This window comes from Tachysurus vachellii, chromosome 6, assembly GCF_030014155.1.
Source record: "Tachysurus vachellii isolate PV-2020 chromosome 6, HZAU_Pvac_v1, whole genome shotgun sequence".
Taxonomy (NCBI): Eukaryota; Metazoa; Chordata; class Actinopteri; order Siluriformes; family Bagridae; genus Tachysurus; species Tachysurus vachellii.
The window spans coordinates 15,405,900-15,431,991 of record NC_083465.1 but is presented as its reverse complement, the minus strand read 5'-3'; the positions used below and the strand labels follow the sequence as shown (position 1 = coordinate 15,431,991).

General features: G+C 36.0%; 4 protein-coding genes across 6 annotated transcripts; 3 read left to right on the top strand and 1 right to left on the bottom strand.

Moving 5' to 3' along the window:
* Positions 1-1,368: 1,368 nt before the first annotated feature.
* Positions 1,369-25,322, bottom strand: rassf4a (Ras association domain family member 4a). Of its 3 annotated transcripts, none has more exons than XM_060872491.1 (12): positions 23,279-23,338; positions 16,511-16,588; positions 16,342-16,417; positions 5,697-5,845; positions 4,873-4,949; positions 4,578-4,637; positions 4,256-4,422; positions 3,122-3,223; positions 2,955-3,006; positions 2,732-2,853; positions 1,937-2,034; positions 1,369-1,725 (listed from the first exon to the last, which is right to left on the bottom strand). In XM_060872491.1, exons 2-12 carry the CDS (start codon positions 16,564-16,566, stop codon positions 1,656-1,658), a joined length of 1,029 nt encoding a protein of 342 aa, XP_060728474.1. In that variant the 5' UTR covers positions 16,567-16,588; positions 23,279-23,338; the 3' UTR covers positions 1,369-1,655. The 3 variants fall into 3 exon arrangements, with proteins under 3 accessions (XP_060728474.1, XP_060728473.1, XP_060728476.1); XM_060872490.1 differs by lacking the exon at positions 23,279-23,338 and adding an exon at positions 25,169-25,322 and having other exon boundaries at positions 1,370-1,725; XM_060872493.1 differs by lacking the exons at positions 4,578-4,637; positions 23,279-23,338 and adding an exon at positions 25,169-25,322 and having other exon boundaries at positions 1,372-1,725.
* On the top strand, positions 8,451-9,322 carry si:ch73-6k14.2 (protein DEPP). The gene is made up of 2 exons (XM_060872495.1): positions 8,451-8,599; positions 8,763-9,322. The coding sequence occupies exon 2, from the start codon at positions 8,764-8,766 to the stop codon at positions 9,169-9,171; it is 408 nt and encodes a 135-aa protein (XP_060728478.1). The 5' UTR covers positions 8,451-8,599; position 8,763; the 3' UTR covers positions 9,172-9,322.
* LOC132847317 (uncharacterized) lies at positions 17,949-19,215 on the top strand. The gene is made up of 4 exons (XM_060872496.1): positions 17,949-18,109; positions 18,311-18,428; positions 18,531-18,614; positions 18,769-19,215. Exons 1-4 carry the CDS (start codon positions 18,046-18,048, stop codon positions 18,878-18,880), a joined length of 378 nt encoding a protein of 125 aa, XP_060728479.1. The 5' UTR covers positions 17,949-18,045; the 3' UTR covers positions 18,881-19,215.
* Positions 22,499-24,315, top strand: cxcl18a.1 (chemokine (C-X-C motif) ligand 18a, duplicate 1). Its single transcript, XM_060872497.1, has 4 exons — positions 22,499-22,653; positions 22,736-22,868; positions 23,675-23,752; positions 24,077-24,315. Exons 1-4 carry the CDS (start codon positions 22,584-22,586, stop codon positions 24,159-24,161), a joined length of 366 nt encoding a protein of 121 aa, XP_060728480.1. The 5' UTR covers positions 22,499-22,583; the 3' UTR covers positions 24,162-24,315.
* Positions 25,323-26,092: the final 770 nt, after the last annotated feature.

The window sequence follows — 26,092 nt, the reverse complement described above, 5'->3', positions numbered from 1 at the left end:
CATCAAACCAGCTCCTGGAATAGCTCGTGGGAACTGCTACACTGCATAGGTCACTCACAGAACAATGACTTACTCTGCAGGGCTCATTGTTAGCATGCAGGAAACAGCAAATGACTTTTTTTTCTTCTTAAGGAAAACAACTTTCTCAGTGAATTGAGATAATGATATTTCTCATGTAGCATAATAACAATGTATATATTAAATTGAGGCATAAGATTGTATAATATTGAACTTTAGTAGTGATTTCAAAACTCAACATCAAATTCTTTGTAGAAATTCTTCATTACATGCCCATTGCTGATTGGCTACAGTGCAAATCACACTTTTAAAAACTGGCTGATATTTACACAGACAATACAGATACGAGTTTAAATGATTTATGAGCTTTTTTGTGTGTTCATTTTACATCCATACCACTTATCTTGGGAGTCTATCTCAGAGGAAACAGGGAACAGGAAAGGGGAATCCATTGCAGGACACAGTTGCACCCACAAAAGCACACCTATTTACACACCACAGACAATTCACACACATTTGATGGCTTCAGTAGGAATTAGTGTTAAATCTAGTATTCATTCAGAAAAATAATGCTGATTTTTCATTTGTTCCAAAGATCCTGGTTACACAACTCTACAAGACTATATACAGTTGTGAAAGGACTTCATTTATCACACTACCTGCTGTCACCCAGATGAGGAAAGGTTCTCTTGTAAATCTGGTTTGTCTTGTTCCTTCTTTCTCGTATTATCTGTGGGAGGTTTTCCTTGCCTTCGTTTCCTCAGGCTTGGTCATTAGGGATAAATATAATTGAAATTTTATGATGTATTTTTGTAAAGCTGCTTTGAGACAATGTCCATTGTTTAACAATAAAATACAAAAAAATTTAATTGAATTTAGAGATGCCAATAAGCCTACAATGCATGTCTTTGGACTTGGGGAGGAAACCAGAGAATCCAGAGTAAACCCCCAAAGCATGGGGAGAACATACAGAGTCCACACACACGGAAGTGACAGGAAAATAACAGCAGGGGTGATGGCCCAAGACAAATGTCCCTACTGGGGACAATAAAAGTTTACCTTACCTTACCTTACCTTACCTAATCACTAAGCCACATATACTGTCAGTTTTGCACAACATTAACATGAGCATGCAAGCGTTAAAAAAGGAATCCAGGTTATTCAGAAGAATGGACGACTCATTATAATAACATCATTGTCACAAGGCTAACTGAAAAGCAGCAGTGAACATGTGGTATTCAGTATGCTGCGGCTGTATGCTCTCTGCACTAAAGCTGTTCACTAGAATGACCACAGACCACACAGAAACAGTTAGACTGAACATCTGGATCATTTTTTTATTACATATTCTTAAAAAAACAATAATAGTGTACTATTTTCAACCAAATACATTCAGTGTAAACTCATGATAAGCCGTTCAGTAAGGGCCACTAACTAAAAAAAACAGCATTTAAAAATACTTAAGTGCTTTATAAAGTATTTTGACAGTAGCGTCTGGCATTTTGTGACTCCTGAGTATTCTATATGAAATCAGGTATTGGTACTTACAAACCCCTATGTATAAATCTTATTGCATCTATTATGTTCTCAGTCAAAATCAAGTAAATACCTCTCACTAAATCAAGTAAATTATCTTCTCACACACAGTCTGTACTTTCAGAAATATCCTTTAGCTGCTGTAGCATCATCGATTTCAATACACCATACCTATGAAAGAGAATGGAAATAAAGATTGGGTTGGTAAATGAAATACATACTTGGCTTTCAGGCTTCAGGTTAATAATGTCCTCAGGAAAAGAATTAACTTATCTATCATTATTGTCACATAGAGGAGAAACAAACTGTAAAGCATATCAGCTTTGCAGTAGACGTCACGAGAACAATAGTACGATTTTATTGTTTGTGTGATATGACTTACTTTTGTGTCAGTTTTGAAATCTCTCTCTCCTCTTCTTCCCTCAGTTTGGTGACAAAGCTGTTCAACACAGGCATCTCAAACTTTATGTACTGTGCAACCTGGAAAAAATAGTTTTTTTTCTATTGTATTGTGATATTGATATCCGAAATTTCATCAATCAGTCTTATTTGTCCATTTACTGTAAGTGTGGCAGTCTGGGAAAATTGCTCACTTGGTCATATTGATTTTCTACCATATATACTGTAATCCTGGAACCTACAGGCTATAAACTGAAATACGTTTCTTTTCTGCATGCATCTCATTAGACATTGTGTCAGGCAAAATGTGTTCATAAACAATGTATTAGGCCTGTGTCCATTTGTCTTTATATGCTCTATTCCTGTAAGTTTCATCAAAGCCTGACATTCACTGTGGAAGGAAATTCCACTTGGTATTTTTAGACAGACTGACTACAAATCACTAAAATGCTCAAAGTCACAGATATCACATTTTTCCTACTCTAACATTTGATGTGAACATTAACTAAAGCTTTACTGGTATCTGCATGATTTTGTACACTGTACTGCTGCCACATGATGACTGTGCAGGTGTACAGGTGTTTGTAAGTGAACTGTGACTGAATATTTATGTCATTTCTAGCAGAAATATCACACACGATTTGGCCATTTTGATATACGTATTTTTCAGAATTCATCTACAGCAATATCAGATGGATTTTCCCAGACCACCACACATGTGTAATTGTTACTGTTAGACTGTATACATGTGTTTAATGACACAGGCAGAAGGACTTACATCATAAGGAACCTCTTCGCCAAGATCCGTTTCCATAATGAAAAGTTTGGCAATTTTTTCACATGGTCCATATAGCACACGTGACACCAAGGGATACCCATCATCTTTAATCTTTGTCCTTTCTGAATTGTAAATAATATTAAAACTATTAAACATGAATAAACAGCAGGCTGGCAGTAATTAGTAAGGAAAGAGATAGAAAAAGCAAAGAAGCAAAAATTACCTCCTGATTCATGGACAAAATAGAGGGCAAATTCATCTGCTTTATTTTTGACCTGTAGAAACACAGTATGATAAAGTGTATAGCTTCAAGACTGATGAGATTACGGGTTAATCATATAAGACATTTATATGTTATACTCTAAATGAAAATGTATTCAAATACCATACCCGAAATTTATTCAGTAGCAGACTGAGCACTTGTAGTGTTGTCATTGTACTGCTCACACGGACATTAGTTACTGATCCATAAGCTGGGGTGAAGATTGATGTCTGAAAGAATCAATCAACAGTAAAATACTACATTATTATTGCCACATAAAGAACATTTTCAATGGACAACAATTGACTGACACACAATATAAGGCAGCATTAGGAACGCTGCATTAATCTAATATGTCTCTTTTTTATTCAAAACAATAGTCAGTATAAGTAAATACAAAGACCTGCCGAATCCTGCCCTACTTTTTCATGTTGTGTCAGCTTATAAGGATGTCAAAGTATTTAGATATTCATGCGTAATTTGCTTTCATTTCCTGTTCGTTAGTTTACTCCAGCACTCTTGAAGGCAGCATACCTATCCACCATTACCAACCACCCCTGAGACAAATCATAAACACACAGCTTCCTGTCCAGTTTCTCCACATCTGCAGAAAGACCTTTCTGACCAGGCTGACCCTTAACCTTGAGGAGTGCTGATGAGAAAAGCAGGTGACAGGCCTTTGTGAAGAGTGTGCTGCTGTCAGGGGAACGCCTGCACAGGAAAGCACTCCCTTTCAACACCTGCATCCATTCATTACAACTCTCTGACCTGCAGGACACTCACACCACCAACACTCCCCTTTACACTTACTGCTACAGTCATTAGTAAGAGCTCAAGGGCACTTTGCCAGTTCCCTACAAGCACTATTGTGCCGTGCTCATCTTCGCTGACATTCCTTTAAACATCCATTATGCAGACTTTCTTTCCTCTGTTAGAGTTAACAATTAAGCAAATTACCAACGAGTGACTCAAATTACCAATAAGTGACTAGAATCTCAAGGAATTTGGGGTACGAGCTGGGCAAAATCACACACACACACACACACGCACACCAAACAATTTAGGGATGCCGGTCAGCCTAAAGGGCACATCTTTGGAGTTTGTTCTCCCAGTGCTTTGAGAGTACTCCTGTTTCCTCCCCCAGTCCAAACACACAAAAAGTAGACAGGGTTCAAAGCCCCTAACCCCGTAGGTGTGATGCAAACAGCTGTGGCTTATCAGCCAATGTGCCACCCCAATGTGAGATATAAAATGCTTGTCACCTTGTGGTTGTAAAAGTGGCCATTGATGGAGAAGCGATGCCTTTTAACCCTTTGTAAATCTCCTGAGGATCGTTGTTTGGACCGTCTTTGGACGTTCATGAAGCTGGCATCACTTCTCGTTCTTGGAAGTTGAGGAGTTTCCTCTTCTGAGCTAAGACCATCAACATCTACAATAGACAGGACAAACCTGGTGAACACATGAACTTTTTAATATAGCACTGTAACTCTTCAAAACATGCTGCTGTGTACACATCCACCATCTCAAATTAATCACACTTGAATATTGTAGAACAGCACAAAACGAAATTAGCTGCATGAACACCTGCAGGAAAACTGGTGAGCATGTGTACGTGGTGGAAACGATCCGTCACGTAGAAATGATCTAGAAAAACAATATGGTTAAAAATAAACAATACATAAATATAGACAATACAGTTTCACTGTCAGTGAGTCATGTACACAGTCATGAAGTATTGTCTTTGTTTGAGACTTACACACATGTTTACATTGTATGTGGGATTATTACAAACACATCTGATGAAAGATTTATAGTTGTTATATCTTTCCGTCATTGGCAAGCCCATAGAAAACAAAAGCTAGGTTATTTTTGAACTTACTGTTTTTTGCTGGTACAGTAACCTCATTGTTGTTGGACTGAAATGACAACTGAATGGGACTCTTTTGGTTTTCATTTCTGTCAGCAAAGAGAATATATAGTACAGGACATTTAGTGCACTTTAATTCAACAACATAGATCTGTTTAATTAATGTTATGCCACTCAGTGCTCATAATTGGTATCAGATGTATTTAAACAGTTATTTCAGTTTGAAAATTACTAAAGATTATGTATACAGATACAAATTCTTCTATTTTTATCCCATAAAATATTTATATTTGGTTGCATATCTTAATAAATTCAGTTAATACAATACAATACAATACAATACAATACACTTCAATATGTTTTGTAGCACATCCAGCAACCACATGATAAGATCACTGGAGTGTTAAACTTATAGAAGCTTAAGATTTCCATGTGTAGGGAGGATGTTACACGTGAGACAGAGGAGGGAGTGTGACAGAGGAGTATGACTTCAATCAAGCTGTGTATGCTCAGACTTTAGTAATATTGTGGGTCATTCTCTATAAATATGCTATTCAAGTGACACAAATCAACCTGCATCTAGAGGCTATGGATGAGCTCTGAACAAAAAATGATTTGAAATTCTGTTTGCTTCAAATGTATGTGCCAATCTGTTATACTACTATACTTTTTTACTTCATTCTTGTAATACAAATTCTTATATGAACTTTATATAATATAATCAAAATTCCTCATCTAAAATACACAGGAAAGATGATTACACTGAGTTGATGAAAAAAAAGAATTATTGAGATTTAGGTAAAAAGAAGCAGTGGGTGTAGCTCAGTCCCACCCACCTATGTTCTGTCCCTGGGCTCTCTGGACTCCATAATCCTGTGTTAGCAAAGTGAAAGCGCTCATGGTCATCCTGCATCTGCAGTCTGATTGGCCTCCGCAGGCCCCAGGAGATGTTGAGTAAACCCTCCATGATCAACTCGTCCCCTTCCTGCAGTGACAAAAGAAATAATAATAAGCGTTAATTTTTCTATTGGACAAAGGAAATCCTGTTTGGCTCATGTTCAGCCCAGTTTTGTTTCATGTCTACGTGCTAGAAAGCATTCAAGGGCCCAGAATTCCTGTTCTGAGACTCTAGAGCAGTGGAAAGTCACATAGGGAGGTATCCGCTTCAGACAATCTACCTTAGGTCACATCTTGGAGTGTGACACTGAATCATGACACAGCGCTGTCTTAAGTCACGTCCACCTTATTATGTGTAACCTGAAATGCGTATGGAAATTGTTCTTATTTTGAAATAATAATGAAAAATACTTTTAACCAAAATCTCTATCCTTATAATCAATATTATCATAATAATGAATGTTCAATGGCATAGATGTATCTTTTTAAATAATCATTTAAAAAAAATTCTTTTAAATAACACACACACTAAGGACACATTAGAAAGACAAAACTATTTTGCATCTCCTAAGAATCTGCAGTGACAAACACTTACTTTTAAAATACCCTGCATACTGTATCAGTCATTGAATAACCACTTCCATAGTTTCAGAAATTCACATAAGGCCAAGAACCACTACAGAGTGCAGTACAGCAGCTGAGACTAAAACGTGCCATGTGCAACACATGTCTAATCCTTTCAGGAACTAAATGGATAATCCTCATCCAATCCCCATGTGAGTACATCACTTAACATGGCCAAAAAAGCAACAGATTAAAATTGAATGCTGAATATAGCTGCCTTTAGCACACCAGTGTCCTAAATCCTGGCTAGCAACACTCAAAGTTACACAAATAAAATACAATGAATACAAATTGTTTTAAACTAATATTAGTTTTAACTTAATATATTCACTGTTTCTTATTAATATTGTAGTATAGTTTAATGTCTAGTACATTATTACTGTAATGATTTACTAAATAAATAGCACTTAGTTCACCTAATTAATCTGCTTTCTGCTTTGGACTCAACTATGGCTACCCCTAGTTTAAGCTTACAGCTTTCTTACACCTATACAGCTGACAAGATTTAAAGCCAATTGTTACATCTTTAAAGGAAATTACACAATTACATAAATCATTTTATTTACTTACTCAATAATTAAGAATGAATTATGCTTCATTACTCTACATGAACAGAAGATTTAACAGGATTTTGGTATTAAAATTGTATTAATGTTTTTATTTAATTACTCAATTACTTTTCCTGAAAAAGTCTTTGATTAGTTTCATTTTTATTTAGACCGTCCACATACTTTCTGCCCAGTTATCTTTTTTTTAGATATCTGTTTTATCTAATCAACTTCAGTGATGGTCTTAACACAGAAGAGGAAACTCCGACATTCATGCCAGCTTCATAAATATCCAAAGATGGACCAGTGATAAAACGGATCACCTCTCCATCATCTGGTACTTTTACAACCACAGCCATTAGCTTTGTGGAGAAACTCTTAATTTGTCTAAACTGTTCTTCATAATTTATTGCAGGAGTTCCCATCATTTTGAGAAAACAACTCCCAATGGACATTATGAACTTGCTGTGACCCCAAGCCTTTGCAATCAGCCTGCATTTTTTACTCCAGTTATAATTTAGAATTTATTGAGATATTGTGATTATTAACATTTAAACATTTTATCATGCTAATAATGTGTAGCATGAATACAAACCTTGCAAAGGGACCATCATTTTCATGGCACACAGACATATCCGACTACCCTGTTTTCACTGTGTTTTGGTTGAATCTTCTAATTTATCATCATCAGGCTTGTAAATCCATATTTAATAAATATTCTCTGCATACTTTCACATTTGTTTTCTGTTGCTACAGCCAAAGAGTCACTTAATGTTTTAAGAACTAGAAGCAGATACAGTACATCAAGTACATAAACACACTAGTATAAACTGTACCTTGACTTATAAACTAGATGGGAAAACACTGCATTAAAGCTAGTCTAATTAAAAACTAACAAAAAAAAAAAAAAGGTTATGTGGTTAATTTATAGTCATTTGGAGTCATGAATACATTTTTATCAAAAGTAATCAACTCTAAAACTGTTCCCAACCTTGTGCAAATTTATATGGATTATAATGTAATGTTAATTAACTTAACAGCCTCAAACTTAAGTATGTATGAACACTTTTACTCCTAAAATGACAACAAAATGACAAAAAAACAAAAGCGAATGCTCTATTTTCCCCCTTAAACATTAGTCGGTCCTAAAATGATCATTCAACACTCTAACAATAAAAGAGATAAAAACAGATGAGTGAGAAGTTGAAGCCTTCCAAACCCATTCCCACATGGATCCCTGAGGCCCTGTATGAGTACAAGAAGGTGAAATGGTTGATATACTGCTGGCAGCAGTCTGAATAAGGGCGAGTGTGTGTGTGTTCTCTTGAGTGAGCTAGGTGGAGGGCCGAGTGCTCCCAGGGTCTCATTGTGTCTGAAATATAAACAATCAGGGCAGCTGCAGCAGTGAAGCACGGTCATCTGCCAGGCCACAGCTTCCTCCACCCTCTCAGCCCAGCACATACACACTTCCTCCATAGAGAGCGAGGTCAGTGCATGGCTATATTTAGTGTCATGAGCCTTGGCTTACACCCAGCAGTGGTATAAAAGGCTGTGCCTGTAGAGCAGATCAGACTCATTTTACAGACTAAGAGCAAGCAGCTGCTCCCTGACACAGAGCAGTATCAGGACTACATCATAACTCACAAAACACAAGCTTATATCTACTACAGGTGAGTATTTGCTTTCAAATGTATTTGATGTTAAAATTTTTTTAAAAATGTGACATAAAAATAGATTCGCAAAGCCTTCGGTTATTATTATGATTAAAGCTGAATATGCTCCATAACAACCAGAAGTACTGTAGCTCAATTAAACTTTTTGATGTCTCTCCAGCATGAAGCAGAGAAGGCTGCTATTATCTGTGGCTCCTTTGCCAACAATAACAGAGACTCATGAGGATGCTTCACAGACGGGATGCTCCACGCAGTCTATGGAGGAATATGTGGACTCTATTAAAAAGCTGGCTCAGCCTGCATACGGCCCTGTGCGGGTTGTGAGGACTCTGAGGCCTCGTCTCTTTTCCAAGCCTCTGGAAAAACACTTGGGAAGTATCAGCCCACTTCACTGTTCCTACAGGACCCCACGCTCGCGTGTAAACACACTGGGACTAGATGAGCTTGCACACAGTATCAGCAGCCACAGAGACCCAGTGGACTGGCTCTTTGCACAGACACAGTTACCTGCACCTCGAGACGAGCTGCGCAAGACTGACAGTGCACCAGCTGCCCTGAGGTTACTGTAATAATCTACACACAACAGAACTGTGATGCACTGGACTGAGATACGATACACTAAAGGATGTGGGCCGCAGTCTTAATTATGTCATAATTTATTTGTGTGTTTGTATTTAAGTTTACACTGGATGTTTTTAATAAAGTTGAATATTTTGGTTATTGGGCATTTTCCTTCTCTGAAAACACAGTTTGTTTTTTAAGCATCAAACAGGTTTAGTAAACTAGTGCTAACTGCAAACAAACAAACAAACAAACAAACAAACATGGAGTGACATAGTTCTCTAATTCTTTAAACAACCATTTATTAAATCACAATTTATTTTTAAATTTATAAATTTCTTACATTATTATTTATTATCATGAACAATACTGTATAGTCTATGGGTGGGTGGTGCTATTAAGGTTAAATCATCTTTATCTGAAGTTTATTTGTTTAAAAAAGTGAATATTGTTTACCTCTAAACTCAATAGAGATGATAAGAAACAAGACTGTACCTTAAAGGAGTTTCAAAGATTTTTCCAAGAAAAACTAAAACAGGTACAATTCTGTGACCATGAATCTGAACGTGATTGTCTGATTTTATGTGAACATCATCATAGCACTGAGCTACACAGATCTGTGACCACACAAGCCGGTTAAAATATTTTCGGATCCTATTATTTTGTCATTTGTCATTTAACTAAAAATAGATTTTAAAAAAATACAAAAATACAACTCCTACACTCATCTACTCAACCAGCACCAGAGCCAAACACCTATATCTTAATTTGTACATAACATTTTACATAAGCTAGATGTAAGAGCATTTCTTCATCATCAAATAATACATACAATATACATACAATATAATAAATCTACAATAATGGCATCCATAAAGCACACTTAAAAATGTGTATACTGGTGAAAATATCTATAATGAAGCTCGTAGGCACAAATACGTAGGCACAAACACAGAAATATTCATCTGACTATAATTTTGTATTGACTAGTAAAACAGTTCATTTGAACATTATGTAATGAACATTATGTAACCATGTTAATTGTGAATAGTGTCCCCACTGCTCTGAGATCATTGAGACAAGCATGTGCACATGCAACACAACAATATTTTGAAATGCAGATCATTTACATACAGTACAGGGATTGATGTAACCAAACAGGTTTGGGTGAGCCGTCCATAATTTATTCTGTGGTGGTAAAAAGGATCAACGCTGAAACTGTTGGATAAGCAGTACTGATAACGCTTGGAAACTGATGCCTAATGCCATATAAGTCACATTCTGCTCTTTTATACAAGTTATAGACTCATGCTTAGTTGTTATACTGTATCTATACACACACCTAAAGGTGTCATTTCTTCATAATAAATGCAACTGAGTTTAATTCAGATCTATGAATTGTTTAAGCAATAAGTCGAACAAAAACAAGAACCGTCTGTCAGTCAAACATGCCAATATTAATGGTTACTTAAAAAACTAAGTGGGTTTGAACAAAAAGTGCTTATTTCTAAATTATAACATTTAAATAGAAAATATAGGACATTTGGATCCATGTTCTCGTGTATCTTTGTTATCTCAAATACAAATGTCTTCAGTGTATAGGGAAAAACAAAAGATTAGGTCTTTCTATTACTTTTGAGAGGACTGCAGGTCAATGACTGTCAGCTGGCTCCCTCTACTGGTTAAAAGCCCACAATGCAGAATGTGTGAAAAATTTTCCACCACAAACAGAGAACGCTGCTATCTTTCAACTCAAGCAGCAGCTTGTGACTGTAGATTTTACTGGGACAAGATGACATTAACAACATCACAGCTTCAAACAAATTTGAGTCTGGAAGCTATCACACATGACTGATGCTACAGACTAGCATTTAATGAATCCAGTTTTTGTGTGAGCAAAGAAGTTTTTGTCCTTTGGCTGATAACTCTTCGTGGTCGCCACAACAGATCATCCTTTCCACAAAATTGATTTCGATTTTTTTGAGGATTTACACAGCATGCCTTTCCTGACGCATTTCATCCAGGCTTAGGACTGGCATTGAGAGTTAACCCCACAGTAGCTGGGTTGGATTGAACTTGAGCCACAGTGATACAATCCATCCATAATTCAGCCGTAATTTCCCAAATTTTGCAATATACACTCACTGAGCACTTTATAATGAACACTATACCAACACTATGAAGGTCCTCCCTCGCTGTCATACAGACTGAATTCTTCGTTGCATGGATTTCACAAAATGTTGGAAACATTCCTATGAGATTTTGATTGAATTACACAATTCAATTACGCTGCAGATTTTCCAGGTGCACTTTATGCTGTTAATCCTTTTCTACCACACCAAAAAGCTGTTCTGATGGATTCAGATCTGTGACTGGGAAGATCACTGAAGAACACTGAATTCATTGTCATGTTCATTAAACCAGTTTGAGAGTACTTTTGCTTTTTGTGACATGGTGCGATATCATGTTGGAACTAGCCATTAAAAGATGGAAAATTGTGGCCATGAAGGATTGCACACAGTCAGCACCAGTGCTCAAATAGCTGTGGTGTTTAAGTGATGATTTAATGATGATTTGAGGTTGTTTTGTATTATAGCTGTGGTGTTTAAGTGATGATTTGATGATGATTTGAGGTTTTTCAGTATCACTATAGTCTTCCTAATAAAGTGCTCTGTCAGCGTAGATGTGCCACAGTGTGCTTTTTATCGGATGTCTTCTAAACCACTGGTACAAACTGGTACATTTATTTCCTCAAAAGACTTATACAATTTTCCTATTTAAACTCAAACTGTCCATTGGCTAATCAATAAGGGGTTGCTGCTCTAACTGTATTTGAACCACTACGCCATGGGAAACAGTGGAAAACAGGCAAAAAAATAGGAAAAAAAAGAAAAAAAAGAAGAGTCATCAGCATGCTCTTAATTCTCAGCTACATCAGCTACATCCCCGTGTTCATAATTATTCGTAACTAGAGTTGAATATAGCAAACCCACTCATGCAGTGAGTATTTTTTTAAAACATGTACATTTTTTTTTCAAGTGAAATTGGTTCTTTATTTATTAAACAGAAGCACACAAATAGCCCTCTATAAACCACTGAGATGCTTTAAACCACTGAGATGATTGAAGTAAATCTGTTAGCCATGTTAAGAAATGCACATATCAAGTATGCACATTCAAACTTCCCTCTTTTCTTCCCCTCATAAGACAGGAAATATTGCCTTCTATTACCTTGTCTTATTCAGTTTTACATAATCAGTTCCCTCTCAGCCACATGTTGTAGCGTCTCATGCAAGTATTGACAGACCAGATATAAAAGACGTGTAGAGTTTCACATATTTAACAGTAAAAGCCTGTGCTCAGACAATAAGAGCCTGAGGACTAATGACATGATTATAAAGTATAAAAAATCATTCATTATACACAAGATGCCATGTTATTTGATGCCATAATGTTAATTACATCTGTTTACCACATTTCCCCCCCTCAAGGAACAGAGTAAGTCAGTTTATGTGTTTGAATTATGTAATTTAAGGATAAAGCAGTTTATATTATGCTTCTTTAACATTTGGGGTAATTAATTACTTTAATATTACAATTTATTCACATACAAGTCAGAGAAGCAGTATAGCTTCAGCAGGCTCTCAATAACTTCTGCATTAAATGCAACCATCCAAGCATGCTTTATACAAAATATACTAATTATACAGCAGTGTTACCTCAGGCTTGCTTTTTAGGGGTAAACATTATGGCTAAATTTGAATTGAACTTTAAACGTTATCATTTATATTCTATGTTTTTATATTTCTGTTAAACATCTTTGAGAAAATAACAAATGAATGAAATTGAATTGTAATTTTGTTGAGCACTAAGACCATGAAGGTCAAATACATTTTCTTTCACACACACACGCACACACCCTCTTCCTCTGATTGTTTACTTTAACTGACTCACATCCTGCTCAAGAACAGCTCCACTCTGTCAGTCATTATGCAGGGTTCCTACAGGTTTCTTCAAGTTAAATTCAAGTCTTTTTAAGACCTTTTTAAGACCATTTATATAAAAAATGAATACCTATTTCACGTCCCTACCAGCAAAGAAAAACTAAATCCTTGAACTTGTGTTCAATTATTTTTCAAATGTGGAATGGGTAAAAGATAAGCCAAGCAGTGTGAAAAATAAAAACATTTCAGTAGGCCACAAGAAAGTTTGCCAAACTATGTTAAGTTGTTTTTTAACATGAGCTAGCTACTTATTCCATGCTGGGAATATGGGGAACTGAGAAACCCCTAAACAATAAACATCGAAAATCAGAACTCAACAATAAATTAAATTAAATTAAGAAACACAGTCAATTCCTTAGCTCTTCACTCAGGGCAGCAATGTCTTTATCAAGGACAGCCAGTTCCGTCAACTTCTCCTTATGGCCTCTCCGCAAGAGGTTGGACCTGGAGATCAGGTCAGTGTTGGTGTGGACCCAAAAGCTGTGTGCAGATCCACTCTAGTTGCGGCCATAGCTGGAGGGTCTGCAGCGCTAGCAGCAAACTGGCTAACATTAGCTCCTGTTGCCACTTCAGGCACATTAGCAGATAGCTGGCTAACATTAGTTGGTTGAAACACGCAGGCGATGGAAGAAGTTTGTTTTTGTCCATTGAGAACGTTTATGTGCTTGGACGACTTGGCATGAGACTCTCGAATGCCTTCATTCCCATTGTACCTAGCTGAATCCTTTTTTTGCATATGGTGCAAAGCGCCTCAAAAACGTTGTTGTCCACTGGTTTTAACCAATGACAAAGAGTTTTTATCCAGCCACGCTTCATTAAATTTACATTTCCCCATAACCTCAGAATGAAATTGGTAGCTAGCTAACGTAAAAACAAACTTTAAAAATATAACTGCGTGCGTCAGTCAACCTTTCCTGTGGAATGCTGAGATTTTCATTGATTTCTCGCGCTTCTCCTTTGCTTGTTGTGTTGTGTTGTAGTCTACGGCTGTGGTGTCGCAGCGCGTGATCTTCCTTTACTGAAGGCATCGCGTGTTCGCAGTATTTTGTACGGTGACCCGGGGCTGCGTTGCGTTCTCAATTATTGGTTCCGCCACTCTTTTATACTACGTCACTGAATCAAAATAATCGTGGTTGACAAATGAAACTTTTGAGGAAAATTACAATATGGAAAAGTTACATACAGCACAATTTTTAAAACCCAGACATCAAAATTCAAGACTTTTTAAAGACTTTTTAAGGTATTTTTCCAAATTAATAAATTCAATGCTTTTAAGACTTTTTAAGACCCCGTGGGAACCCTGTTATGTTATGCCACTCTAACAAACATCTTTTAAAGCATGTGGACTTGATCAGTGTAACTCAAGTGTAATTATAATTATAATGCTTCTTGAATACTAATCATAATACTTCATGCAGTGAAATACATTTAACTTAAATTCAACAACAACTGTACAGTAAACAGCAGTTTCAGTGTCAGGTCAGTGGAAAACCACTTTATGGTTAGCTCAGTGATGCTCATTAATCATCGTTCATCCTTCATCCTTTAAAGAGGGCTATGTGTGTGTTTCTACTTAACGAATACAACTAAATTCATTTGAAATGTTAGGAATTTCCCAACGTGACCGCCATTAATCATTCACAGATTTCACATGCAAAACGTCAGATGTGACTCTATTGTACACAAATGACAAGTAAAAGCAACAAAAAAAAATCCCATAAAAACAAACTGAAGCAAGTAAGTAACTAAAAAACTAAAAAAATGTGCCTGAAACGTGTTACGTCTCAAACTCGCCTGGCAGCAATGATCTGACCTTTTCACTGAAATCTTTTTAAAAAGGCTTTCAGAGAATGACATTCATATGAGCTGTACCATCAAAGAGTAAATATTGTTCTGCAGACTGTAGACTGCTGTGGATCTTTTGTTACAGCAAACCTACAATCACACAATCTTCATGCAGTATACAAACACTATAGTGCTTAAAAACATGCTGAAAACAAACCATCCATGCGTGGCTGTGGGGATTTGTGTTCTGGTGCTGAGGCACTATGAGAAGGCTGTTCATGTCAGTGGGGTTTGAGTTCATCCCAAAACTGTTCAGTGGGGCTAAGGGTCAGGGCTCTGTTCAGGCTAGTCGAGTTCTTCCACTCCAAACTTGTCAAACAATGTCTTCAAGAGCCTCACTTTGTACACAAGAGTACTGTCATGTTGGGGCATGTTTTAGCCTGTTAATTCCAGTGGACTTATTTGATACTGTGCAACACTGAACAACATTTTCTATCTGCCTGAGCAGACATTATTAAGCCCATAGACAGCCAAGATCATGAAAGGATCATATGAAGACAAAGACAAGAAAGAGTAATATAAAAAGGGAAATTGCGAAAATATCATAAGGCCAGTTGTGCTGTTGAGTTCTACAAAACATAACTGTAGCATTGTACAAAAGCTTGTAGCTTTTCTAGCACCACTGTTTCTGCATAGATGTAATTGACAGACCTGACTTTTTTAAATGAATTTTTAATGAATGTATAGTTTTATTGTTTAGTAAATTCTTTGACAAATATTTCCATGTCTCATATGCTTAGATTTATATTTAGGAAAATTAAAAAGAAAAAAAAGACAGAAAAAATTAATGCGCCAAAAAGAAAAAAAAAAAGAAAGAAAAAATTAATGCATTCTTCCTAATGCATTTTGGAAAATATAGGGGCCGGGTGACTAAAAGGATAGATTTCTCATGACTCTCATGGATTGGCTGGCTGCTAATATTGTGTTTGGTTTAGAAGTGGTGATAGTCAGATTTATCTATTACAGACACACTTGAATGAAAGCTGATGGGGATTTCTTTTACTTTTTTTTTCTCTTTTATTTCTTTTTATTTTATCTTAGACAAAATGTGTCTATAATTCTTCTTATTTCTTACTAAGGTTGTGTTGGCAACTGTTTTGTTTTGTAAAACACAATAATAAAAAAAGAATGCCCGATTAAAATAATTTTAAAAAGCTTGGTGTCACATTTAACAGGAAGTCTAGAGTATAATAACACAAAAAGCTATCAGCTAATCTACTTCCTGAACCATTCAAGGACTTTCACTGATGGCACACAGAACTCAAGACCAAGAGAGTAAACATTATCTAAGAACCTGGACTGAACTTTCAGTATCTGAGTTTGCACATACCTCTCGGAGACGAAGCTGAAAACTCTTTCCTTCATGGTAGCAGTTATAAGTTTTCAAAATGGATAACAGCTCTGTCCTTAAATTAGGATTGAAAAAAAAGGGTGGTTAGGATTTTGGGCAGCACATCGGAAATGCTATAAATAAAGAGCAGTATGAGAGTTGAACTCACTTTGAGATGACTTTCTCTTCATTAACTCTGAGAAATGAGAATTGAGCAGGATTCATGATGGAAGATTTATCCTCTTAGCTAGAAGGCATGAGACAGATAGATAGATAGATAGATAGATAGATAGATAGATAGATAGATAGAGAGAGAGAGAGAGAGAGAGAGAGAGAGAGATCATTTAAGCAATGCATACAGTACACAAAGGCATGAAACACTGCCACGGTGTTTCATTCAGCTGGAAGAATTGAAAGTTAATGCAGTTTGGGGAAGGCAAGAAAAATAATGTTTACTCTTTCACCATTAGTCATGTCACAACAGGTGAGGTTGTACTGGCATGTCTTGAAGTTCAGATTTAAAGGTGAAAAACGACCTCATAGATTTTTATATTTGGCAGCAGAAATGAGTTATCAAAATTGTTTATAGTAATATTATAGGAAATGTTATAGTGTTCAGGTTTCTATTACTGGAAAACAGATATCTCTCTCTCTCTCTGTCTGTCTCTCTCTCTCATACACACACACACTCACACACACACTTAGCTGCAAAACATTAATAATATATTCATAAGAAATCAACTTTTTGTGTGTCCAATTGTGTGTGCATGAGCACTTAGACCATTAAGAAAAAGGCTTAGGGCTTATCTTATAAATTTGTAACCATTTAATTTGTAATTACTTGAATTCATTATACTGATACAGCTTTTGTGTAGGAAACCAAAATCTTTAGGAAATCCAATTATGTTTATTATTACTCATTTAGCACTCTTCTAAAAATTCTGTATAACGTGATCCCTAAAAAGGACAACCGAAAGGTGTGTCTAAGTCCCTTGGGAGTGGACAAGAGAGTCTTAAGAGACTTCAATAATCTTTGATAGCTTCTATAATAGCTAACTTTAAGTACAGGACTGGTCCCTGTTAAACCTAGTTAAAATACAGCAAAGTATTTACAGAGTTACAACACTCATTTAGTTTTAGTAGGGTTTATGAGAGAAATGTATTGTGTGGGAACGATAACATATTGTGAAATGTATTGTGTGGGAACTAATCCCACATAAAACTACTGTAACACAAATTGCTGAAAAGGGTTAATGGTGGCTATAATACAAAGGATATAGGTCTTGTTTTGGTCTCACAATGAGGAGCTACACACTTTTAGTAGTGTTTTATATACATTTACACATACGCGGATACACACACACACACACACACACACACACACACACACACACACACACACACACACAAGGCATGGAAGAGAGGTAAGCAAAGCATGGGAAATACAAAGACAACAAGGTTTCATTCTTTTGTTTCATTCAGTGCCTGCTGGAGATGGACCAAGTGAAAGTAAATAGCAGAGATTGAGGTGGGGAAAATAATAAAATCACATGATTCCCCTATTCAAGGCTGCTCATTCAAAGCCATTTCTTATAAATCCCTATAGTTTACCTCAGCAGTGAAGGAATTTTCAGGGCGTGGCTGGGAAACCCCATTCACACAGTTTATAAAAGCCACTCTGTACAAAACACTGGCAGTGTTACAATGAAGTCCACACTACACACTTTCTCTGCTCTTCTGGTTCTGGGAATCTGCATCCACTTCACACGTGAGTAATAATCAATCACAGATCACAGAGAGAATTACAGGCTTTGTTGAAACTTACAGTAGATTTAGAAAAACGATTTTGGGATATCTTGTAAATATGTAACCAATCAATTTGTCATTAATTGAGATTTTAACGATGTTGATTTATTACATAAAATACAAAATCTTACAAAATCCAATTATGGCATATTTCTTTAAGCAGAGTGTCAGCATGTTCCTAACCGATGCACATGTGTAAAGTCCAGGAACGGAGTACTGGGACCATTTTCAGATTTCACACTCACTTTAAAAAGACCTGGATGTACGAGAGACGAGATCATGTGAGTCACATGGCTTAGATTAGTCCACAGTTTCCTCAGTTTACTCATTTAGTCCACGTTTTCCTCAGTTTGCTCATTGTAAATCTGTATTTGTAAATGTAGAGTGATCCTGAAGAAGGACAACCGAAAGTTGTGTCTAAGTCCTCACGGACCTCAAGGCAAAAGACTGTTGAAATGCTGGCACAGGTAAGGTATCTAACTACCTTGAACTTTAAACTTTTTAGTTTTACAACCTGGAAAGTGTGGAATAATTGTTCAGGCGATGAATCTTTTGCAAGGATATTTTGTACTTTGCATATCATTTTATTTAAGTTTTTCATTGCCTTGATTTCTTTTAAAGAAAACAGGAAGAGGGCAAAAATGTGAAGACATGCATGGGAAGACTCAGACCACGACAAAAGAAAAAGCAGCATGGCAAATCGAAAGAGAAAAAGATAACCAGTGCAGCATGATGGCAGCTAATGTGGTCCTGTAAACACACTACTTTCAGTAATCACTAGCTTCATTTGTATTTGTATACTTGTAGTGGTATGATTTACATTTTTTTTCTTTTTATAAAACAATCTTTAGGCTGGCCTAAAGGACTGTCCTGTTAAAGCTAGGTAAAAATCCAGCAACGTAATAAGGCCAGAGCTAAAATGAATTGTTAGTTGTAAGATTGAAGTGAAGTGAACTGTATTTTGCACATGTTTGTAAATTTTTTTTTAAATCAGATTTTTATATGTGTATAAAATATATAATTTTTTTACTCATCTTTATAGAATAAATGTAAAAAAAAAGGGCAAAAGTTCTCTTTCAATGTTTCTTACTTTCTTCTTATTGCATGCATTTCACAAGCAATAATCAGTGAAATAGACCCTTTTCTAATGTTATAAACTTCCAGTCAGAAATCTTAGAATCATTATTAGTTAATTAATTCATTTATTAATCTCCAGTTACAGAATTATCAAGATCACACTAGGTTACAAATAAACATGTACAACATACTGCTCATACGTTAACCAGAAGTCGTCTCCACAGTTCTATATGCCATGACTTTTATTTTGCAATAATTTTACTGCTGTGTGTTATTGCTGCCTGTTGATTTGAAAACTAACACCACATCAGCCATAACATTAAAACCACCCTTCTAAAAGTGTATAGCTCCACCTTTTGACACCAACAGCTCTGACCCATCGAGGTATGGACTCCACAGTACCTATATCCTTTCTATCATAACCAGCATTAAACTTTTTATCAATTGGTGCTACAGTAGCTCTTCTGTAGGATCTGATCAGATGAGCTAGCCTTCACTCCCCACAAACATCAATGAGCCTTGGGAGCCAAAACCCTGTTGCAGGTGATCAGTTGTCCTTCCTTGGACCTCTTTTGGTAGGAACACCCCTCCACAAGACCTGCAGTTTTTGAGATTCTCTGACTGAGTCACCTGGCCATGACAATTTGGCTATTGTAAAAGTAGCTCAGATTATTACGCTCGCCCATTTTCTCTGCTTCCAACATGTCACCTGTGAAGAAGTGATTGTTTACTTGCTGTCCAATATATCCCACCCCTTGACAGGTGCAATAATAAATGTTACTCATTTCACCTGTCAGTAGTTTTAATGTTAAAGCTGATCCGTGTGTATGCAAGGATGTATGAATTAGGGCTGTACAGTAGCTATCGAATATTTTAGTAATCGAGTATTCTACCGAAAATTTCATCGATTAATCGAGTAATCGGATAAAATGTATTTTTGCTTAATTAAAGAGCAATATTAAATATGCAAGAGAAAATAAGATGGGTCTCTTAAAATGAACAACTAATTGGTTTCCATGAACTTTTGATGAAAAAATGAACTTTTATTTTTTAACCCTTCTACAGACCTGGGGTCTATTTGGGGGTGTGGTAGCTCAGTGGTTAAGGTGTTCGACTACTGATCGAAAGGTCATTGGTTCGAATCCCAGTAGACCAAGTTGCCACTGCAGGGCCCCTGAGCAAGGCCCTTAACCCTCAATTGCTCAGGTGTATAAACTGAAATAAAAAAAAATGTAAGTCACTCTGGATAAGAGTGTCTGCTAAATTCTGTAAATGTCCTAAAGAAAATGTCCTATTTGACTCATCTGGAAAGTTTAAAGTGTCATAACTTGGGTTTCCTTCTACAAATTGGCCTGAAATTTACCAGGATGTAAATTTTGTCTATTTTCGTTGAACTATGTGTTCGTAAAATAAATACTTTCCTCATTAAGTCCTCCCGAGTCAATTAGAGGGGCAATAGGTCACACTTTTGCCCTTTTCAGCGCAATGAGCATACATACAGACACAAAAATGCAAACATAAAATGTCCACTAACAGATGCACCCAAAACACACACACACATGCACACACACACACAAATTGGGCATTGCATTTCATTAGGCCTCCAAAAACAAAAAAAAGCCACACATTTGTAAATATTTCACACTTTTGATATGCCTTTGCCTATGAGAGGGCAAAATATGATCTACCAAAATGATGCCCCACACCCACACACTGTTGTGTTTTCATATTCAAATCATATTTGTTTCCCAGTCTCATCAGTCAGCTTTGACCTGGGGATGTTTGACATACACCAGCCAGTTGTTATCCAAAATAATATTTAATAATTTTTTGCTTATTTTACTCAAAAACATTGCATAATTTTATGAGATTTATTGTTTATAAATTAAATATAATAAAAAGCATAAGAGGTGTAAAGGAAGTTTTATTCACAATAAATTATGCCATGTTTTTGAGTGGTGTGTGTGTGTGTGTGTGTGTGTGTAGCCCGTTTTTGGGTGATCAGATGGCATCTGGTAGGCAAAATAGACATAACAAGTGTAAAATGTTCACAAATGTAAGGCTGATCACACAGAATGGTGAACATTGTAGAATTTTTGATTTATAAGCATTCAAGTCAATTTGACCTGGAAAAAACAGGTTTTATTATTTACTGACATTAAAAATGGTCAAAATGGTTTCAAAACAATCTCCTGGCTTTGAAAATACCAGCCTGTAATTGTGCATTAACTTTTGTGCCTCTATAGTGAAAATAATTGAAAATTTCTGTTTTTTTTTTTTTTTACTAGAAAATGAGGCATTTTTGCATATTAATGAGGTCAGTCCTTTACAAAAACCTTTGCAAAAATATATGTTAATATGTTGTAAACAAGTTGGACAAAAAAAGGTGAAAAAAAGGCTATCATATATACTTCATTTTTTATAAGCAGTCAAAACAGACAAGGTCAACTTGACTCGGCGCTCCTAATTTGCATAGGAATTCAGATGAGGTCTGCAGGAGGGTTAAATGCATAGTATGCAATTCATACAACAATATTTTCTATCGAAAATAAACATTTAGATATTACCCTTTGTTTCTCTGTCTGTACTTGTACTGTGAACAATGACAAAGTTAACTGAGAAGAATTAAGTATATTTAAGTGCCAAACATTCTGGGCTTTAAATGAACCCTTTTCTGAGATGCAAAAACAAAAAAATAAATTACTTTCAAATTACTTTTTAAGTATCAAAACTAAGGCATACATTAAAATATATAATAATAATAATAATATTAATAATAATAATAACAATAATAATAGTCATAATAATAGTAATAATATTAATAAAACAAAAATACCGCCTTTAAGCCATGCAACTTAACTTTCAGAACTAAAAGATTCAAAATCTACAGCTCCATAACATAAGCATTTACTGTCTTCTTGGAAAGACAGACAGACAGACAGACAGACAGATAGATAGATAGATAGATAGATAGATAGATAGATAGATAGATAGATAGATAGATAGATAGATAGATAGATAGATAGATAGATAGATAGATAGATAGACAGACAGACAGACAGACAGACGGAGTATGTAATTTATTTACTTCAAATTGAAACTTTAATATTCTTGCTATTTGATGTTTTTCCATAGGAAATAATTTCCTTTTCATTACTGACTGCCATTAAGTTAAAAGATAAAAAACAGTACTGTAATTTCATGTTACTAGAGTACTAGAGATCATGTGACATGGTTCTGGCTAAATATGGGCAGGCAGGAAGAAAAGGAGGGAATGGCAATAGGAAACACATACCTCTACCAGGAAAGAGACACACAGACTTTTCTTTGCCTTCATTACGACTGCAACAGTATATAACATGACTTTCAGGAGTGTGCAAGCGGCTTTAACTTCCCTGCTATTTCTCCTCTGCTTAAACCACCTCAAAGGTACAGTGCCATCTGTGGACAACTATAAACACTTTACATGTGCCTACATTTGGATAATCCGTTGTTTTCTTTTTTTTTCTAGATAAGAATACAGCAGCAGTAAACATTCGGGAGAAATGCATGTGCATCACAGAGGCTAAATCTCTATCATGGAGAAACGTGAAAAACTTCAGAGTGATCGATTCAGCACCTCTTTGCAATAAAGTTCAGATTATGTAAGTATGCCACATTGTTAAGAAGATGCCATGTGACTTCTGTGTGTGCTGTGCACAAGAACATGCATGCAACTTCATAGTGATCTTAGAATAGTCAGATGTACTACATGAATGCAAACTGAAAATTAAAATAATTTTCTAAGTGTTAAGCACGATGACCTCAGAACTAAAAATGAATTAATGCATGATCCAGAAACCGTGCATTTTGCTTTACAAGTGTGAAACGTAAAAGAAATGACAAAAAAATATTGTAAACTTCCAGGGTACTTTTTGTGATTTGAAGGGTCTTCAGTATTCCGGACTGAATAATATCAAGCTCTTATACACATCTCATATGTAGTTTACTATGCTTAATTATAGTTCAGGTTCTTTCATTTCCTTAAAGCTCTTTAAAATATCTTCATGCTTACCTTACTCTCAGTACCTGCCATTATTGTGCTTGAGGGAAAGGACAGGTTTCTCCTGATTCTAAAGAGCTGTCAAGGCATCAATTCCAAACAAAGGTCTACAGAAATTTCGATAACATTTGGTCTTTTCTAACTCCTTTGGCCACTGAACAAAACTGTGAAACAGTGAGCTCTAAAGCTCTAAAGCCTTCTGATAAGAAGAAAAGATAAGAAGCCCATTTTCCTTTGTCTTTAAGGGAAATAACATCCTGCTGCAGCAGGATTGTAGAATTTTATATATAACAACCACATGTCTACCTATTAAACTTAGTCAGAAGATTAACAACCCAAACCCCATCATTAATAACGGAAAAACAGATTTGCTTGTCAGTGTTAATAATGTGTTGATCTCAATCCTAGCATCTACACAGTGTCTAGACAAGTTTGTTTGGATCCAAATTCTGAACAAGGGAAGAAGCTACAGAAATGTTGGAAAAGGTACTGTATTAAGACATTTCTATAAACAAGTAGATTTTTATCTGATTTCACTATAATTATAAAGAAAGTAGTCAAAGACTCAATCACACGTGAAAATATAAAATTAGCATCTTATATTACTTAACATATTTACAAAAGTAAACAAACTGAGATAAAGAATGTCTAAAATGTCAGTGAAGTGTTCAGGCATGTTCTGTATGTTTTTGTTACAAAGAAATGTGTTATGAGTGATTATATAGAGATGTTTCCAGGACTATGTACTTCTGTTGCTCTCATCTGTTTGCAAACTGATAATGATACCAATTATCCCTTTTATTTCTGCAGGATCAAATTCAACGAGAGGAAGATGAAGAGTTGCCTGAAGGCAAGACATGTCAGACGTAGACCAAAAAAGCCAAAAGCAACTTAAATCTGGTCAAAGAGTTTTTAAAAAGTTTTTATCAGCAGTCAGCTTTTCATAATGATTTACTTTTGTAATGTTTCTGTATTCGTTTTGTAACACATTAACAAAAATAAGCTGAAAAACGCACAAACTCACAATAAAAGTAAACAAATAAGAAGAAGTATAGCACTCTTTCAGCCTAAGTGATGGCACTTTATTTACAGAATTCCTTATAAAATAGCATTTTAACAGAACTGAATATTTGGATGACCCTACCTCCATCTATAGCCATAGATTTTTAAATAATTTTAAATCTCAATCTTGATAAAATAAAAGGCTTCCATATAAAATATGAACAAACCAGTTATTACCAGGCAAAAGGTAAGGGTGTGTGTGTGAGGGTGTGTGTGTGTGGGAGGGTGTGTGTATGTGTGTGTGGAGGAGGGTGTGTGTGTGTGTGTGTGGGAGGGTGTGTGTAAAGTCTAGGTGTGTGTGTGTGTGTGTGTGTTCCTGCCTTTACCCAAAGTTTCTGGGATGGATTATGGTTTCAACATGAGTATAACCAGTGAAGTGTTTCTGACCATGAAGTTTTGCATGTTATTGCAGTATATATGCAGGAGCATGAGTCTGATCATGCAGCACACTTCACACCCACAGCATTTACATCTATCAGGTTTAGTCAGTGGATATGTATGTAAAGAGAAGCTATTTTGCAGAAGTTCTGCAAAACAGATTAGCCACAAAAAGTCGATACAAGGAAAAATCCCTTGCTGATGTAACTGGCATGAATGAAGGCCTGGTTGCAGAGACAGTGTGCTTCATAGACTGTCTAATTAAATGTCAAGCAGCTTTACAGCTAAACACTCGACTCCAGCTTAAATCTGGAAGATGTTATTTAGCAGGGATCTCAGTTACCTGGAGCGTTTTTTACCTACAGAAACATTAAACAGTGAAAATAACCGGCTAGTTTCTCTCTCACTTCAGCCACAGGATTATAACATTTCTGTCCGGTTATTCGCCTTTAAAAAACATACCTTATCATCTCATCACACGTCGCCTCTTCTCTCAGCACTAATAAATAAATGACGGTATAACGGCTCTCTTTATCTTCCTGCTCTCTTTATCTTCCAGTCTCTCTGTAGTCTGCTTGACCGTTCAAGACGCTTCGGTCAAAATAACATAGTGAATGGCGGCTTTGCGGACTAATCAAAATCAATCATGTGATAAAAACAGCCAATCGAATACGTTCAAAGGCGGAGTCTTTTTGGTTGCCACAGAAACGGCTAGATCAGTGCTTTTCAATCTGCCAGACGCTGTTCCATAATGTGCTGTTCCTCAATTAATAGTATTTTTTGAGTCATTTGTTTCACAGCTAAATATACTGGAAAATGTGCGCCATACATACAAACACACACACACACACACACACACACACACACACACACACACACACACACACACACACACACACACACACACACACACACACACACACACACACACACATATACATATATATACACACTCATATATATACCCACATACACATACACACACACACACACACACACACACACACACACACACACATACACACACATACATATATATTCTCTGACTGCATTGGTGGGCTTCCTGTTTTTGACTTTAGTCTGAGAATACCAGCTAAAAACATGTGACCATGTGACACCAAAAAAAGTGAGCAGATGTTTGAGGAAGCTGAAGCATTATGCTACCAAGACACATCACTGACAGGAAGCAAGCTTATGGGAAAAAGGATAAGATTATTATGAGTGCAATAAATTAGTGATTTATAAAGGGACAGGTTTTCAGTTGTCTTTCAATCTCAATTTCAATTTAGAGAACCCTAATATTGTATTATATTAAAATAATAACTTTGACTTTGCTTGCTTTAAATAGCCAATTTAAATGCTTATTCGCTTATAAATCTCTTGAGC